This window comes from Mesitornis unicolor, unplaced genomic scaffold (genome assembly GCF_000695765.1).
Source record: "Mesitornis unicolor isolate BGI_N332 unplaced genomic scaffold, ASM69576v1 scaffold23454, whole genome shotgun sequence".
Classification (NCBI taxonomy): Eukaryota; Metazoa; Chordata; class Aves; order Mesitornithiformes; family Mesitornithidae; genus Mesitornis; species Mesitornis unicolor.
In genome coordinates, this window is record NW_010182370.1 from 1 (window position 1) to 14,323 (window position 14,323).

General features: G+C 38.3%; 1 protein-coding gene across 1 annotated transcript; it reads left to right on the plus strand.

The window, feature by feature from the left end:
- Window positions 1-1,458: 1,458 nt before the first annotated feature.
- On the plus strand, window positions 1,459-13,300 carry PPID (peptidylprolyl isomerase D; the record flags this gene model as incomplete). Its single annotated transcript, XM_010183755.1, has 6 exons — window positions 1,459-1,599; window positions 2,238-2,344; window positions 6,411-6,599; window positions 7,383-7,505; window positions 10,526-10,632; window positions 13,159-13,300. Coding segments are annotated over 6 exons (809 nt in total), but the record flags the coding sequence as incomplete, so codon positions are not given.
- Between the last annotated feature and the right edge of the window lie 1,023 nt (window positions 13,301-14,323).

Genomic DNA, 14,323 nt, shown 5'->3' on the forward strand with positions numbered 1-14,323 from the left:
TGGCCCCACCGCGAACAGGCCTCCTGTGCGAGCCGCGGCGGGGCCTTCCCCGCTGCGCGGCCTTCCCCGCTGCGCCCTGCGCCCGCCCTCTGTCGTTTCCCCGCCAGAATTAACAGCCCCGAGGAAACAGAAAGGCAAACATGGCTGTGCCGGGACTCCAGCCCCTGTGGCTTCCCAGTTGAGGGAAATATCTGTGGGTGACACAGCGAACATTGCCATACAGTCTCACCAAACCAAGTGTAGCAGGCTGGTACAGTGCCCTGCACCATATGGGTCCTCAGCGTAAGTATGGCAGCAGCCTGCTCCTATATGTGTACAGCCATGTCCTGTCAGTGTGTCGAGTGTGGCCTCCATCAGAGCAACTCTGTGACTCCTGCCTTCAGACTGTAGGCCCACCACCATATCCTAGGGATGTGTCACAACCTGCGAAAATGCTCAAAATGGAAATAAGAAAGCAAAAGCATCAAAGTTAGGGTAATTGAAAGCATAGGTTTTCAGAGTGGGTGAAGATAGGTGTTGCCTTTTTGTCAGGATATCGCCTGTCATGTATTCATTCTGCTCCTCAATAAAAAAAGTCTGTAAGATTATTTGCTTTTTATTGACTTTCAGTTGTCTAATTTGTTTTCATTCCTGCATTGATTAGAATTAATGTATTTACATTTAGCTTCCAGTAGGGTGAAGTTATGATAACTAATTGACTGATGAAAAACAGGAGCATCAACTGATGTTGGCTTATAGGAGTGAGAAATAGTTCTCCAAGAAGCCAGTTTTTGAAAAGATGAGGATTTGACACAAAATCCATTTATCAACTATTACAGGATCTGTTAGCTACTCAGGTTTCATTTCCTTTATTTAAAACATGTACATTTTTTGATTTAATGGTTGCTTGTAACATCTGTAAATGTAAACAGCCATTATTCATATGCATGTTAAGTTTTACTGTGTCTTAATAAAATTGGGGTTTAAGAGAATGAGGAGTAAGGTTGATGTACATGTTTGGCATAAGCTTTTTGATCAACTAGAAGTCTCCACCAAATAGTCTTTTTAAAATTGTATCTATTTTTGTTTGAACAAGCTACATATGTATGTTAAAATAGATATAAGTATGCATGTTAAAATACATAGCTTGGCTTTAACATTTGTGTATGTGGTTTCCTACCACATTTTTGGGGGGCAGAAAATGCATTTGGTGTTTTTGGTAGATTTTGGCAGAATTTGTCTTTATAACCCCTAAATTATTCTTGATAGTGGAATTAATTGTTGGTAATAACCTTGGTAAAAGCCTAGTGTAACTCTGCCAGCAACTGCCATGGAACAACCCTAAAATCTAAATTTAATAGTAATGTAAATAAAAATAAAGTCTGAAACATTACTTTCCTTTGCCCTGTAATGCTCAACACATCACCATGCCAAGGACGGGATTTAAAAATATGTCTCATTTTTTCTTTGTCATTTCAGTTGGACGCATCGTCTTTGAATTATTTGCTGACATTGTACCTAAAACTGCTGAAAATTTCCGTGCATTATGTACAGGAGAGAAAGGAACAGGGCCTACCACTGGAAAACCTCTCCATTATAAAGGCTGTCCTTTCCACAGAAGTAAGTTCTATGAAATCCCCTGTTTTCTAGTTCACACAGAATCACAGAATCACAGAATCGCTTGGTTGGAAAAGACCTCCGAGATCATCACGTCCAACCGCTCCTGTCTACCCCCTAAACCGTATCCCTAAGTACCTTGTCTACCCGCTCTTTAAATACATCCAGGGATGGTGACTCCACCACCTCCCTGGGCAGCCTGTTTAACAGTTAACTTCTGTTACAGTTCGTAACAGAAGTCCTCCATTTGAAATAATGGAGGTATTTGAAATAATATTAAATAATAATTTGGAGCACTTGTTTAAGAAATAACTTGACTGAAAGTAAGTTTTTGACTTTGGTCCTCCTAATGACTAGATGTTCTTACCATGTGTTGACAATCGTAAATTATAAATTTACCAATAAGTTAGTATAGTGAAACTAGTTTACTATGAGTTGGGAGTAGGTTGAAATGGATTTCAGGTAAAGGATTACATATCAAGTGATGTCCACTTAAAAGGAGTACTTAGGGGAAACTTTGATAAATAAAAGGTGGTTTTCAGTTTTATTTAGGCACGGGTACTGGTGACAGGGATTTCTCTTCATCTCTGAATTGTTCTTCTTCTGCCTTGCTGCTATATTTTATAACTTCTCTTTTACAGTAATAAAACAATTCATGGTACAGGGTGGAGATTTCTCAAATCAAAATGGCACAGGCGGAGAAAGTATATATGGTGAAAAATTTGAAGATGAAAACTTTCATTATAAGGTACTCTATTGATATTAACTGTGTTCAGTTTTTGAAGTTTCAGTGATTTTTAATTTTTCTTCTAGTCCAGAATTAGCTCTGTTTAGTCCAAGGTCAACACACTTCTAAGCAATGTAAAGAATACAGCAAGAAAGCCCCAGACTAGTTTGTCCTTAAAGTATTTGTTGAATGCAGAACAACTACATGTGTGAATGCATTCAGAATGAGGCCAACCTCATTAACAAAGACAAACATAGTTTAAATTTTGTTGAAATAGTATTTTAGTTCTCATTAAGGTAGGGGTGTTAACATTTTAAGAGTGGCAAATTTTGTCATTCTGAAGCATACATAGTACGTTAGTATTAAATAGATTTTGTGTTTCTTTTTTTCATACACTAATAACATAAGATTAGATGTGAGAAATACCTTTCTTAATTAAGAAATGGGAATCCATGGTAGATTTCAGAATTAATCCAAGGGAAAATTTAAAAGCAAGCATTTTACCCACTACAGTTATTTTCAATGATACGAGTAGGAAAAGACTGTGAATGGCTTTTTTTTCACCCAGAATGTTGGAAAAATGTGCTGTGAACAAAGCCAAGTTTTTGAATATGCGGAAGTCTTGATTTGAGGATCTCATTGTAAGATACTGGTTTTTATGGCAGAAATTCCTACCTCTCCCTTTACTCATTCCCTCTTACGTATTAGAGCTCACTTTTTAATTACTAGCAACCATTATTGCAGTCCCACAAGCTTTTTTATCAGCGCAGCTGCAGGAAGAAGAGGGAGCTGTTCTGCAAGAGTAGGAAATTCTGAAACTGCCCTTGTCCTCAAAATCAACATCTAGTGACGCCGTGAAGACTGCAGGAATGTGTGCTTTATACATATAAGAAGTACATTTTTTGAACAACAGTTTTCTCAGAGTATGCCCTGTATGTTGTCTTGTTTCTTTTGCAAAGGCATAACTTTCAAAATGTCCATTACTTTTCTTCAGGCTTCTCTTTGTCATCAAAATCAAATGCAGTTCATGTTTCCAGAGTCTGTCTTTTCATGTAAGATTGACTTCTTTTTTTATGCGTTTGAAGAAGAAATGTTTGCCTTTTGTATTTTTAAATTTTTTAGTTCTACCTTTCTTAAAAAATTAGTATTCCAGAAAGGGAAGATGACTTTTCACCATACTATACAGGAGGTCTGTGTACCTTAAGGCTACAATTTATACATTATCTGAGGATCTCAAAATTTAAGTATTACCTGTACACTGTGACTTACATTTTTGGCTAGCAGACTTAGCTATTCTGAATAAAAGTGGCAACCATAATAATTGTTCTGAGTGCTCATCTGTGTTCTCAGCTGTGCATAAAGGACCGTGTAGGTGTAAAAAATCCCTTGTGCTTGATTTATCAGTTACTGCATCTGAACCTAGGTGGGAGTACTATCTAGAAACAACAAAAATAAAATGTTCTGCAAGTACCCCTTGCAACAGCCAGGACACCTGCTGCTGTAGGTGTAACAGTTTTCAGCACTGGCATTAACCATGCTACTATGTGATAGCATATGAATGACTCCTCAGCAACACTGACTAAAAAACTTAGGGACGTTGCTGTCCCATGGTTGAAACAAAGCCCTGACTCCAATAGTACTTTCCTCCAGACAATATTTTGGAAAAGAAAATACAGCAGTCCTCCACTAATCAGGCATCAAAGTCGATTACCAAGTTCAGAGCAATACTTGGAAGTGTAGCTCCAGCATTCATCATAGAGTTAATTACAGTTGTGACAGATGTTCTCTGAAGTCTGACACTTGCTGTAGTGGTACCCATAGCAGTGCTGCTTAAAGTTACTATGCTGCCTTGGTCCTTGTCACAGGATCTATAGCTTCCTGAAGAAGGAGGCTTTTGTGTAATTGTTTCTTTTGTTGTACTGTCAAGTGAGATCTGGAGGTAATTATGAATGGAATGCAAATGATTCCCATTTCTGTACTTCAGTCAGCTATAACAAAAGCTGTCAGTGTGCCAGGGATGAGTTGAAGATCACTTGGATCTTGTGCAGAATCTGGGAGCTCAGTTCCCATCATGCGTTGGCCAAGTACGTTAGGACTTTCGTGGGAGTTAAAATGCCTCTACTACATAGAAATTCACTGGATCTTAATCTGGCAGTGGTGCAAAGTGTCTTCAAACCACTGTCTCAGACAACAGTTGTTTTTGTTGGCACGTGAGGACACTGGAGCTGCCTGTCTGTTCTTGTGGTGTTTGTGTGGTTTCCTGTAAATTGCAATAAGCTATAAGGCTTTGTCAGTAGTCAGCTTACCCTGTCAGATCAATCCCACTAAGCTTTTTTTGATGTCGTTTCTCCAGCTAATGGCTGTGCTGTTGTGGAACACTCAACTTACACAGTGTTGTTACTGTGGCATAGTTTTGCAAGCCTTGAATCTGTCAGAGAATGTGATTTTGTCTGGACTTTTTTACTTGCTTTGTAAGCCTACAAAATGACAAGCAGAAACCATCATGGGAAAGACAATATATCTACCTGCAGTGATTTTCAAACACTCATGGCAAGAAGATGCACGAGTGACACAATTTTGTTTATAAATAGAGACCGTCATCATGAGATTAATGTTAAGAGTTGGTTCCAAACAAAATGGGGTTCCATGTAAATGTGAAGACCAGAGCCACCAGACTGCTGTCCATAACTTTTGAACTTGTCCTCCAAATCTTTACAGACAAAAGGTAAATGTGCAGGTGTAAGGCAACATCAGCTTATTGTTCCTTGGCTTTTTGTTTACAAAGCATTGCTGTCCAGAATTAGTTGCAATTGAAAAACAAAAAAAAAGTAGTAACATTTACAGGTCGTGGTTGAAAGATTCAGACTCTTCGTGCCGTATGACCAGATGAACGCCTCAGGCAAGGAGTTCCCTCTGCCACCATGGAAATCCAAACACTGCATGGGAAAATAGTTTTCGAAACAACAGGTTCTTCGAGGTGGTAGAGACTATAGAGACAAACCAGATGCTTAAATACAGCTACCTCAGACTGTTGTCTAAATCTACTTAAACTTCTGTTGAGCTCTGAGGTCTGCTTCACAGCAATTTCTGCTTCTGTCTCTATAATGTCATACTTTTTTTTGGCTGGTTTTTTTTCCCTCCTCACCTTCCCACAGTATCAAGTTTCTTAGGAATACCACTGGCATGCTTCAGACCTGTACCAGTGTCTTGGTATAACATACTGACTTACATTAAACAGTTCCTTGCACTTAATAACCAGATCAACTTGGGGAAAATAATATCTTGATGACTGTGTATCTTAATGACAGCCTAACAACAAGAGATTCACAACACATATGAAAGTACATTTTTGCAGTATAAGTGAAAATGAAATAATCTGTGTGATAGAGCATGATAATTGTTATTTCAATGATGGAAAAAGTACTTGCGGGAAACAAGATAAACAGTATCTTCTCACGTTGAGCTGTTAGTTTATGGCCTGGTAGCATGAACCAAAATGATTAGATGGTTTAAAATCCCAACAGAATAAAAACTGTCTGTCTAGAAAAGTGAAGGATTTAAAAAAAACCCCACCTACCTTGAAATTATAAAGGCAACAGTCCTCTAAACCCCATAATTCTACAACTCATTTTGTGTGAGTAGCCCATACAAAATTAACAATAGATACCTGTCTTGACAGTGTAACATTAAAGGTGGTTTAAGTGGTGTTTTGCTTCGTTTCTTGAGGCCAGTGGTCTTGCATAATCCAGTGAGGAACTTCATATACCCCTCAGGTGATCTGTTTAAACTCAGCAGCTGTGCAGTGGACTGAGTGTACAAGAAGCAGGCAGATGTTGCAGCATCAAGTCACACATATGGCTCTGCTTGCTAGACTGCTAGGTGGCAAGTAAAGATGCAGAGCTGGGCAATTTGCCATCTTCAGTCATGATAGGTAGAATTAGTTGCCAACTGTATGTAACTGGTTTACCAAGTTGTCATAATGGCTGTCCTTGCTATGTATATTAATAGCCTTACAGAATAATATGTATGATTTTATAACAGATCTTTTTTATGTCGGTTGTGATTTTTCCCCCCTCCGCCAACGCAGCATGATAAACCAGGGCTGCTGAGCATGGCAAATGCAGGACCTGGTACTAATGGCTCTCAGTTCTTTATTACAACGGTGCCTGCTTCTCATCTGGATGGGAAACATGTGGTATTTGGCCAAGTAATCAAAGGAATGGGTGTAGTTAAAATACTAGAAAACGTTGAAGTAAAAGGAGAAAATCCTGCTAAGGTAAGCAAAATCCAAAGCACTTAAGGATGATGTTTATTCTTCTGTCATATTATGTATATTCAGTTCTAAGTAGTTGGTGTAATGTTTAGAAGTATAAAATGTTATCCAGTTAGTTTTACTAACAGTGTTAATTTCCATTTTACTGTCCTTGTTAAGAGGCTTTTGAACTTTTGCTGTAAAGTTCCCCTGCACAAACAGTTGATTTATTCAACACAGCTGTGAGGGTAGAAGCCTCTTTCAGGGTGAAGTTGGAAATGTACAACTAGAAGTGTAGGATGGGCTACAACACTAAAAGGTGGAATTCACAATCCTGCCTAAGTGATATGTAATTCTTACATATTTTATGTCATAAGTTGTCATGATTCTGTAAAAGCAATCAGTGTGTAGGTCATGTCAGTTTGTGGTTGTTTGAAAAATTAATACCTCTGTAACTTTAAAAGATTTTGCAGTTTGAGAAAGAACCACCTTCTCTAATGTAGTAGAACTTCCATGTCTTGTGTTTTGCTGCAGTTCAGCTTGCTGCCAGTTCCTCTTCCAGCCTCCCTCTGGAGTGTGGGTATGGTGTTCTTGGAATGCTGCTCCTCTGAAGGCAACACTTTCTGTGATAAAAGCCTTTTGATGAGGATAGGCTAATGGTGTGGCAGGTTTCTGAATTCAGTGCACCCAAACAGTAGATGAAAAAGCATTTTTACTGAATTTCAAAGACCCCTCAGAAGTAGTGGCTTTTTTGGGGGAAATTGTCTTAAGAAGCAATACTGCTGTTTACACTTTATTTTTTTCTAGTTGTGCATCATTGCAGATTGTGGAGAGCTAAAGGAAGGAGATGACTGGGGAATTGTTCCCCAGGATGGATCTGGAGACGCTCATCCAGATTTTCCTGAAGATTCAGATACAGACTTGAAAGATGTAAGTTTTTTTCTTTTAAGATATTATACAAAATACCAGACTTGTACGTAATTTGAGTTACATGGTGTCTGTGGTGATGTTCACTAAGCTTTTTTTTCTTAAGAATTCATCAAGGTTTAATTGATTAAATGGTGACAAATTTTAGGAAAGAGAATGCTGTGGGAAGGGATTGCTATCTCTTTTCTTCAGTGCTAATTTCAGCTGATTTTTTTTCCCCAATAACTAAAACCACGATTACATACAATTATGACACTTAATTTTTTTCTGTTCTTCATTTCTTTTTAGAGTTTGTTTTTGTGCTGTAGTGACAAATTGCAATTACTAGAAATCCATCCTGCAGGTGATTAACTTTATGTTGTACCTACATGCTGCTTCTGTGCAACTTTTTAAATATCCACCATTAAAAAGATTTTATTTCACTTACTAGAAAAAAATCAACCTTTTATAAAGATTTTACTACATCAGAGCTAGTCAGTCTCAATTCCTAGTAGTTGTTTGCTTTTCAAGAGGTTCAAATTGAAGGATGAGCTGTTGTTAAGAGTTAGGGAGCAGACTGGTGAAAGCAGCTCTTCTGCAGGTTTTTACTTCACCATGAAAGTGAAATAGACAAACTGTATAAATTAAACAGTGGTTTGTGAGAGGGGAAAAAAGAGGGGGCTGCACCTGCAGATTCCAAATACAGAATTAGAAATAGAATAGTAAAAAAGCCATTACAGCTAGAAACCAGAAACTCCTTGTATCTGGCTATTGAGAAGCACTTGAGCTTGAAGATGTTTTTGGATAGCATTTGCTGTGGCTCAGAACTGAAGTTGGTAGGTGTCTGCCTCCTTTAACTTTAAACTTGTTCATATAAACTAATTACAGAAACCATGGTGACAGTTGCCTCAAGCTGTGAGCAGTGTTTTCAAGGTGATTAATTCTAGTAGGATAGAAATGTAAACTGATAGTACTACTGACAGCAGTACATTTGTATATTATACATATTACATATGTATATATAATATATATGTATACATAATATTGTAGATATTACAGTATATCCATTTGACAGAGCTTAAGATGACTGTTGTATAGACAGCAGTAATTAGAAACTATTTATTGCCACTGGGAAAGTAACTTAACACTTGAAATGTGTGCCATTCTGGAAGCAGAAATACTGCATTTGATAAAGACAGGCAGTTGTTCTTTTCCTCCTTCCATAGATATTTCAAGTGTTTTGAGAGAAAGAGAATTGTGTTGATACAACTTCGAGTATGAGAGAGTGCATAGTTCAGGTGACTAATACCATTTTGAGAAGCAGAAGACAACATTTTCTCAGGAATAAGACAGTCTTGCTTGAATACTTTGATTGTTAACCTGTCTTATTTTCTATGAATAACAGTCCACAACTTTATGTATAGCTCTGTGTGGGTAGCAGCATTTAGGGAAAGGGGAAACTGCTATGTTGTCTCTGGTATTTTCTCATCCGTTATACTGTAGAAAATCCATTAGGAATGTAATCTTTCAGACTATTGTATTACATCATAGAATAACAGAATCATATAATGGTTTTGGTTGGAAAAGACCTTTAAGGTCATCGAGTTCAACTATTGAACTAGCCCTAAGACCACCACTAGACCGTGCCCCTAAGCACGACATCTAATCGTCTTTTAAACACCTCCAGGGATGGTGACTCAACCACCTCTCTGGGCAGCCTGTTCCAGTGCTTTACAATGCTTTCAGTAAAGAAGTTCCTCCTAATAACCAACCTAAACCTCCCCTGGCGCAACTTGAGGCCATTACCCCTTGTACTGTCACTAGCTACTAGGGAGAAGAGACCAACACCCACTTCACAACAACCTCCTTTCAGGTCATTGTAGAGGGTGATAAGGTCTCCCCTCAGCCTCGTTTTCTCCAGACTAAACAACCCCAGCTCTCTCAGCTGTTCCTCATAAGACTTGTGCTCTAAACCCTTCACCAGCTTTGTTGCCCTTCTCTGGACACGCTCCAGCATCTCCATGTCCTTTCTGTAGTGAGGGGCCCAAAACCGAACACAGTATTTGAGGTGCGGCCTCACCAGTGCCAAGTACAGGGGAAGGATCACTTCCCTGGTCCTGCTGGCCACACTGTTCCTGATGCAGGCCAGGATGCTGTTGGCCTTCTTGGCCACCTGGGCACACTGCTGGCTCACGTTCAGCTGATAGTCAATCAACACCCTCAGGTTCTTCTCCAGGCTGCTCTCCAGCCACTCCTCCCCAAGCCTGTGGCGTGGGGTTGTTGTGACCCAAGTGCAGGACCTGACCCTTGGCCTTGTTTGAAGCTCACACAGTTGGCCTCAGCCCATTGATTCAGCCTATCCAGGTCCCTCTGCAGAGCCTTCCTACCCTCAGGCAGACCAACACTCCCTCCCAACTTAGTGTCATCTGCAAACTTGCTGAGGGAGCACTCAATTCCCTCATCCAGATCATTGATAAAGATGTTAATCTAAACTGGCTCCAAAATTGAGCCCTGGGAAACACCACTTGTTCTGCCAGCTGGATTCACCACAACTTTCTGGGCCCCACCATCCAGCCAGTGTTTTACTGAGTGAACCATATGCCTGTCCAAGCCAGCTTCTCTAGGAGGATGCTGTGGAAAACAGTGTCAAAGGCCTTACTAAATCCAGGTAGACAACACCCACAGCCTTTCCCACATCTATTAAGCAGGTTCAAGGGACTTGAACTGCTGCCCAAGGGACTCTGCAAACCAAGTTCCTAAACAGGCTGAAGTCTGCCCACCGGCAGTCCAAAGTGGCAGTTCTGCTAACATAACTGTGTTATGCTAACATAACATGTTCTGCTAACATTTGTTACATAAAGTAGATAATATCACAGGAGTGGTTTGAAGCTAGTATTTGTCTAAAATGGGAATGTTTTTATTCTGATATTTTATAATAACCTTTGAAAGAGGATGCACGTGGGATCCTACTGTTAAATAGTAAGTAATTCAAGACTTCTTTCATAAATACATTCATACTTTATATTTTCCATCTATTTTATTAGGTTGACAAGATTGTGGCCATAGCAGAAGACATAAAGAATATAGGAAATACTTTCTTCAAATCGCAAAATTGGCAAGTGGCAGCTAAAAAGTACAGTAAAAGTTTACGGTAAGGCTATCATCATTTAATCAGGTAGTTCCTGTAACCCAAATTAATACTGCTATCAAGCAATGATATGTGCATTTTAAAAGTGCCTGTTGCTGTGCTCTTTTTTTTTTAAATAAAAAGAGCCTTCTGAATCTGGAAAACATCTGGTTGATTTTTAGCTTCTTATTCAAGTAGGTCTTCTACTCATTGCTAGGTAAGTGCAATAGGCGGGAAGTAGTGTTTCGAATGGACTAAATACTTTTTTAATACTCTTGCTGTGCATAACTGGGAAGGAAAGCACAATAGTGTATGCAAGGTATGCACAGGAAAAGAGGGAGATACTTTTTCTCTGATTTTCAAAAAAACAGTAAGTTTAGGAAATTGACAGTTCAAGAGAGAGCACCCCCAAATGCGACCCTTATTCACTACTATTTTCCCTGAGGCTCCATACAATCATCCTGACTCCATGTATAACTCAGACTTGCCTTCAAAATCATGATCTTTCTGCTTTTGTTTCCATACTGCTCCTTTCTTCTTTTCATGATTTTTGCTTTATGTATATGAGCTTCTCCTAAAACTGTTGGGTTGGTGGTTTTTTTTTTTGTTTTGTTTTAAGTTACACTGACCTATATCTCTACCTTCTTAATGACCACTGGTTAACTAGCAGTAACAATAATGAAAGAAAAATAATTCAGGCATATTTAATGCTCCAGCTAAGGTTTTTAACTGACTGGATTTCAAACAAATGATGTCTTTCTGAGGCATGAAAAATGAATCCTTTAATTATAGATAGTAACCCAAGATGTGATGTCTCCTCCTGCCCTCAAAAAGCCCATAATACACGAACAGAAATCCTGAAGTAAATAGGATTTCTATGTAAACCTTTTAGAAGTCATACAGAAAAAAAGGCTGGAATAGATCTTTAAGGAACTTTGTGTTACATCTATTTGTTTCCTCCCCCCATTCTTAGGTAAATATCATGGATAATTATGGCATCCCTTAAAACTGTCTTGCTCACTCTTAAACACATCCAATGAAGGCTTTTCCAGTTTGAGTAGACAGCTTCTATTTGGTGCTAATTTGTCCTTTTCTAGACTAAAAAAATTGGATCATTCCAGCTCTTCTTTATAGGTCATACTTCAGTGGACATGCCCTGTTGTATCTTAAAATCTAATTCTTTGCAAAAGATGGTGTACTTTAGCTGTCACTTCGCCGGAACTGATAGGAATTAGAATAGCTCCTATCATGTTCCATGTCTTATGTACAACTCACCTAGCAAACAGTCTGGCAATGTTGTTTTTCTTTTTTTGCCAACAGTAACCATTATAACTCTCTGTTCTTTTTCTTGTCTTACTGGTGCTTGAGTTTTTTTGTCCAAAAATGTATTACTTCCTGTTGTCTCCCTTGATATTAATCTTACTGATTTCTTTGACTTGGAACCTCTAATTTTGTTTCCAGAATGATTGCAGTCTTTCACATTTTTATGTGATTTGTAAGTACTATAAATGTAGTCTGTTTGTTCTGAACATAACACAGTTTTGTATTATAACTCTCCTTAGCTTTTTACTCTTTTCTCTCTCTTCTGGTTCTCATCTTTTGCACAATGCCCAGCAAGTGGAAAAATCATTGGGACTATGTCTGATTTACTGGTTTAAGTATAGCTTATTTCTGTGGTCCAAAGTTGTATACAAACTTACAACACTCAAAAGATAGGGTATGCAAAAACTGAACTTACATAGGGGCTGATCTGCAAAGACTGCATTAGTCATGGCATGTTTAAAATGTGAATGTATGCAAACAGATTTTTAAATTAAAAAAACATAGAAGTTCCATCAAGTAGGCTATTAAAAGAGTTAGGACTTTTATATCCACAACTGACTTTTGCCACTTGAAATAAAAAATTGACAGCATTAGCACATCGTAAATTAAGAAGAATGAGATACAGTTTGCCTGTGAAATAGAGATGCAATAAATGATGTGGCTTAGTCCTGAACCAGTATCAGTTTTGAAATTCAGGAAAAAAATAATGAAGGAAGACAGTGGAAAGAAGGTGGCGTTACTAATGCTTGTAAAACACCCTCCTTTACAAAGTAAAGTTAGCTTCAGCTTTTCAGCCATAAATGCCTGAATTAATTAAAATATTAATGAAGTGGAGATGAAGGTTCCCATGAATCTGGAAGGTGCAGTGGTGATGTTGACATTTTGCCACTGATGAGCAACATGTTTTTTGAGGATAAGCAGTCACTGAGATAAATTCTAATGATTTCATGCCATCTAGTATAGTCTAGGAAACAGAATGCTGTTAGTACAGTGGAGGAATAGGAGTTACTGGAAGACATTAGCCAGTGAGTTCAGATTTTTTTTTTTGTCAGAATAGGTCTTACATATTTAGTTTAATAAATATTTGTAATGATGGAATTGAAGCTGCTTTAAAAATGCCAATTTGGAGAGGCCAGTTCACACGTATCTGTGGGAAGATAGCTAAAGGCAGAACAAAATGGAAGTTGCAACACTAATACCTGTTTTTTGTAAATCTGTTTTTTGTAGGTATGTAGAAGCTTCTGAAGCAGTGGCAGAGGAGGCAGACAAACCAAAGTTAAAGACTGTTGCTTTGATCTGTGTTTTAAACATTGGCGCTTGTAAACTAAAACTGTTGGATTGGCAGGGAGCCATTGAAAGTTGTTCAGAGGTAAATTTAATGTTAAGTATTTCAATTAACAATGGACCTATATAGAAAATGGAGACTGAAACTACAAAACTTTGTTTCCTGACAACCTTATGATTTGAAATTAAACAAAGTAGAAGGCTGATTGTGAAGTTATTACTAACTTTCCAGTATGTGGCTTTTTAAAAAGATTTTGAAATTGAAATGACTCATTAGAAACAAACAAAAGAGGGCAGTTGCTTACTGCCAGAAAAAACACACACTGTCATTGTCTGTTTTGTTTCCTAAGAGCAGAGGTAAATTTATATTACAAAGAGTTAAATTGTCTTTAATGAAAGAGGAATACATTTCCCTGGAAGAGCAGTATGAGCAAAAAGTTTTACTTGCTTTTGGATGCGATGATCTTGTATTTTATTAATTGAAGTGACTTTTCTAACTAAAGCCCTTTTAGGTAGGCTTAGTGGTGAAATGAAACCAGTGAATAAGAAGAAATAAGAAAGGAAACAAGAAATATGGAAATATTGAAAAATGATACAATTAAAGAAATAAAAAAGGAACCGTGGCATAGACATACTAACAGAATTTAGTACATTTGAGGAAGCTTTAATTAATTCAGTAGAAGTCTGAAATTTTGAAGGAAACAGTGTAAAGAATGATCTTATCTGTTAACTGAAGGTCAGGACCAGCATCTCCTAGGGATTCATGCTGAAAGCAAGAGTCTTGGCTAATCTGTGTATGAGAGGTCTTACAGAATCATAGAACGTACTGGGTTGGAAGGAACCTTGAAAGATCATCTGGTCCAAACCCCCTGCAGTAAGAAGGGACAATGTTATCAGATCATGTTGCTCAGAGCCCCATCAAGCCTGACCTTAAATGTCTCCAGGGATGGGGCACTACCTGTCTGGGCAACCTGTTCCAGTGATCTACCACCCTCGTAATGAAGAACTTTTTTCCTAATATCTAACCTACATCTACCCTTTTCTCGGTTAAACCCATTACCCCTCATCTTATTGCTACATGTCCTTGTAAACTGCTCTTCCCCAGCTT